Below are 3,037 nucleotides of genomic sequence, written 5' to 3'. Positions count from 1 at the left end.
CCATATCAAATTCTCAATTGGATATTTCGAACAAATATGCCAACTATATAAAACCCACTTGATACTAAAGCAATATTGAAATATTTATTATAATAGTCAATTGAATCTAATACTAATATTAGTCAAAATATTTCTTTATTTTTTTGATATCTCTAACTTAAATAATATAAACATGCCAACAGTGATAATTAGAAGCTGATGTGTCGCAAATTGCATGCAACTGCACGCACAGACTTAGCGACGGCACACGCCCGTATCTATTCTGCACACTTCACAAACTCCTCCGACCAGATTCTCCTTCCATATACAAACAAACATACTTGTTCTTAACAAAACATCACGTGTTATCACGTGTCATGCGACATTGACACATGTCATACAATTTAAAAACACTTCAACCTCTGTCAAACAAAATTCATTCCACTAGTTCATGTTTGAAGAGTTGATTCAAATATATTCATTATGTATCCAAACTCACATGAACAATCACAACCACTGTTACTGAAAGTACAAGAAGATGAAAAGCCACGAGAAACAGCATACCAATCATCAGAAAAGATAGTGGTGGTTGGAATCGACGAGTCAGTACACTGTGGCACAGAAGTGCCGCCATTTTCATGGAAGAAGCTATGGCTATTCACAGGTCCTGGATTTTTGATGAGTATAGGTTTTTTGGATCCAGGGAACATAGAAGGAGACCTTCAAGCTGGTGCCATTGCCGGGTATTCTTTGTTGTGGCTTCTTATGTGGGCCACAGCGATGGGGCTTTTGATTCAGCTTTTATCGGCGAGGCTTGGTGTGGCTACAGGGAAGCATTTGGCTGAGCTTTGTAGGGAGGAGTATCCTAGATGGGCTAGGAATGTGCTTTGGGTTATGGCTGAGTTTGCTCTTATTGGTTCTGATATACAAGAGGTTATTGGGAGTGCTATTGCTATTAGGATTCTTAGTAATGGAGTTGTCCCTCTTTGGGGTGGTGTTGTTATTACTGCTCTTGATTGGTGAGTTTAGTTTACGGATTTCACTTTTGGTTGTTTTTACTTTACTTGATTTTGTTGGATTTTTGTGTGATTGTGTTGTGTCCCAAATAAACCTTTGACATGTCTGTTTTATTTTGTTGCCTTGTGTGTTACAGTTTTATTCTTCTCTTTCTTGAGAACTATGGTGTGAGATCATTGGAAGCTTTTTTTGCTGTACTCATTGGCATAATGGCACTATCTTTCGCTTGGATGTTTGGTGAGGCAAAGCCAAGTGGCGAGGAACTCTTAGTTGGTAAGGTTTTTGCTGTTCTCTGTTTGCATTTTTAGTATTGGCTTACTTTTAAACCAATGGTTTAAGACAACTAAATTGGTGATTTAGTTGTACCTCTTGCTTTGAAAATGATTTTGAGTCTGATTTTTATCTATGTAGGCATTTTAGTTCCAAGACTAAGCTCCAGAACCATACAACAAGCTGTTGGAGTTGTAGGCTGTCTTATAATGCCTCACAATGTATTCTTGCATTCCGCCCTTGTTCAATCGCGTAAAGTCGATCACACCAACAAAGGCCGAGTTCAAGAAGCGCTTAACTATTACTCGATAGAGTCTACACTTGCCTTGATAGTCTCCTTTGGTATTAACATACTTGTAACTTCCGTGTTCGCGAAAGGGTTTTATGGTTCTGAAATGGCAAATAGTATCGGCCTTGAAAACGCAGGACAGTATCTTCAACAGACTTATGGAGGTGGAGTTCTTCCGATATTGTACATATGGGGTATCGGGCTGTTAGCAGCCGGTCAGAGTAGTACTATAACTGGTACTTACGCCGGACAATTTATCATGGGAGGTTTTCTTAATTTGAGGTTGAAGAAATGGCTGAGGGCGATGATTACTCGGGGTTTCGCAATTGTTCCAACCATGATGGTTGCTCTTTGGTTTGATACTACAGAGGATTCACTAGATGTTCTGAATGAGTGGCTTAATGTACTTCAGTCTGTTCAAATTCCCTTCGCACTTATTCCTTTACTTTGTTTGGTGTCAAAGGAACAGATCATGGGCACTTTCAAAATCGGCACTGTCCTCAGGGTGATTTCTTGGTGTGTGGCTGCTCTTGTGACAGTGATTAACGGCTACCTGTTGCTGGAATTCTTCTCATCTGAACTGAATGGAATGATGGTTGGTGCTATAGTGTCTGTAGTAACTGCTGCATATGTTGCATTCATAGTATATCTTATTTTGCGCGCCAGTAACTCGGCCACGGCCAAGAAGATACTTTCCTTGGATAGTTGATGAGTAGTAATGGATGATTAGAAATGCAGAATAGGAAGAGTATTATACTACCAGTGGCTTTCATGATGCAATAGGTTTTTGTTTGTAAATTATATAAAATAATTCAGAGTAGGTTTTTGTGTAGCATGGCTTTCAAATTTCTTGATTTGAATGCTTTTGAAACAGATGTAGTGCTTAAACTTAATTAAGATGTAGTGCTTAGGCTACTCTACATTAACTTCTTGTATTTCTAAGAAAAATGTTTTATATACACCTATTCTTCCTAAACTCTTGCAACAAGTGATTGATTAAGTGCAAAAATATGGTTCAATTAGGTCAATTCAACTATATGAATTAATCATATTTTAGACAAGAATTGAATTAACAATTTGTTTAATTGAATTAACCATATTTTTACATATGTTTAACTGAATTAACTTAACAAAAAGTATAGCATGTGAATGAAAATTAGATTTATGTTTATTAGATCTGTATTTCAATTTATTTTAACTTATTTGAGTAAAGTATCTTATAAACTAGTAAAAATATAAAATACCTCATGAAGTTATTTAAAAGCTAAATATCCTTCATATTCACTATAAATAAAGTACCTTATAAACCAATATATAAAATGCCTCGTGAAGTTATTTAAGAGCTAAAAATCCTTCAATAAACTAAAAACAAAGTAATAACAAAGTAATGTGCAAATTTATCTAATTGTTGGATTGAATTATGTATCTATTAAAAAATAACGGAGTGTAGTATCCCTACGTGGGGTAGGGGATACTGAGAGG

General features: G+C 36.3%; 1 protein-coding gene across 1 annotated transcript; it reads left to right on the top strand.

The window, feature by feature from the left end:
* Positions 1-386: 386 nt before the first annotated feature.
* LOC127074392 (metal transporter Nramp3) lies at positions 387-2,531 on the top strand. The gene is made up of 3 exons (XM_051015707.1): positions 387-998; positions 1,133-1,269; positions 1,408-2,531. Exons 1-3 carry the CDS (start codon positions 463-465, stop codon positions 2,262-2,264), a joined length of 1,530 nt encoding a protein of 509 aa, XP_050871664.1. The 5' UTR covers positions 387-462; the 3' UTR covers positions 2,265-2,531.
* The last annotated feature ends 506 nt before the right edge of the window (positions 2,532-3,037 follow it).

Source organism: Lathyrus oleraceus, chromosome 4, assembly GCF_024323335.1.
Source record: "Lathyrus oleraceus cultivar Zhongwan6 chromosome 4, CAAS_Psat_ZW6_1.0, whole genome shotgun sequence".
Lineage (NCBI taxonomy): Eukaryota > Viridiplantae > Streptophyta > Magnoliopsida > Fabales > Fabaceae > Lathyrus > Lathyrus oleraceus.
This window is presented reverse-complemented; position numbering and strand designations above follow the sequence as displayed.

Coding starts and splice junctions, on each gene's coding strand:
- LOC127074392 (XM_051015707.1), top strand. CDS start 463: ATGTATCCAAACTCACATGAACAATCACAACCACTGTTACTGAAAGTA. Junction 999..1,132: donor GTTATTACTGCTCTTGATTG/GTGAGTTTAGTT, acceptor TGTGTGTTACAG/TTTTATTCTTCTCTTTCTTG. Junction 1,270..1,407: donor TGGCGAGGAACTCTTAGTTG/GTAAGGTTTTTG, acceptor TTATCTATGTAG/GCATTTTAGTTCCAAGACTA.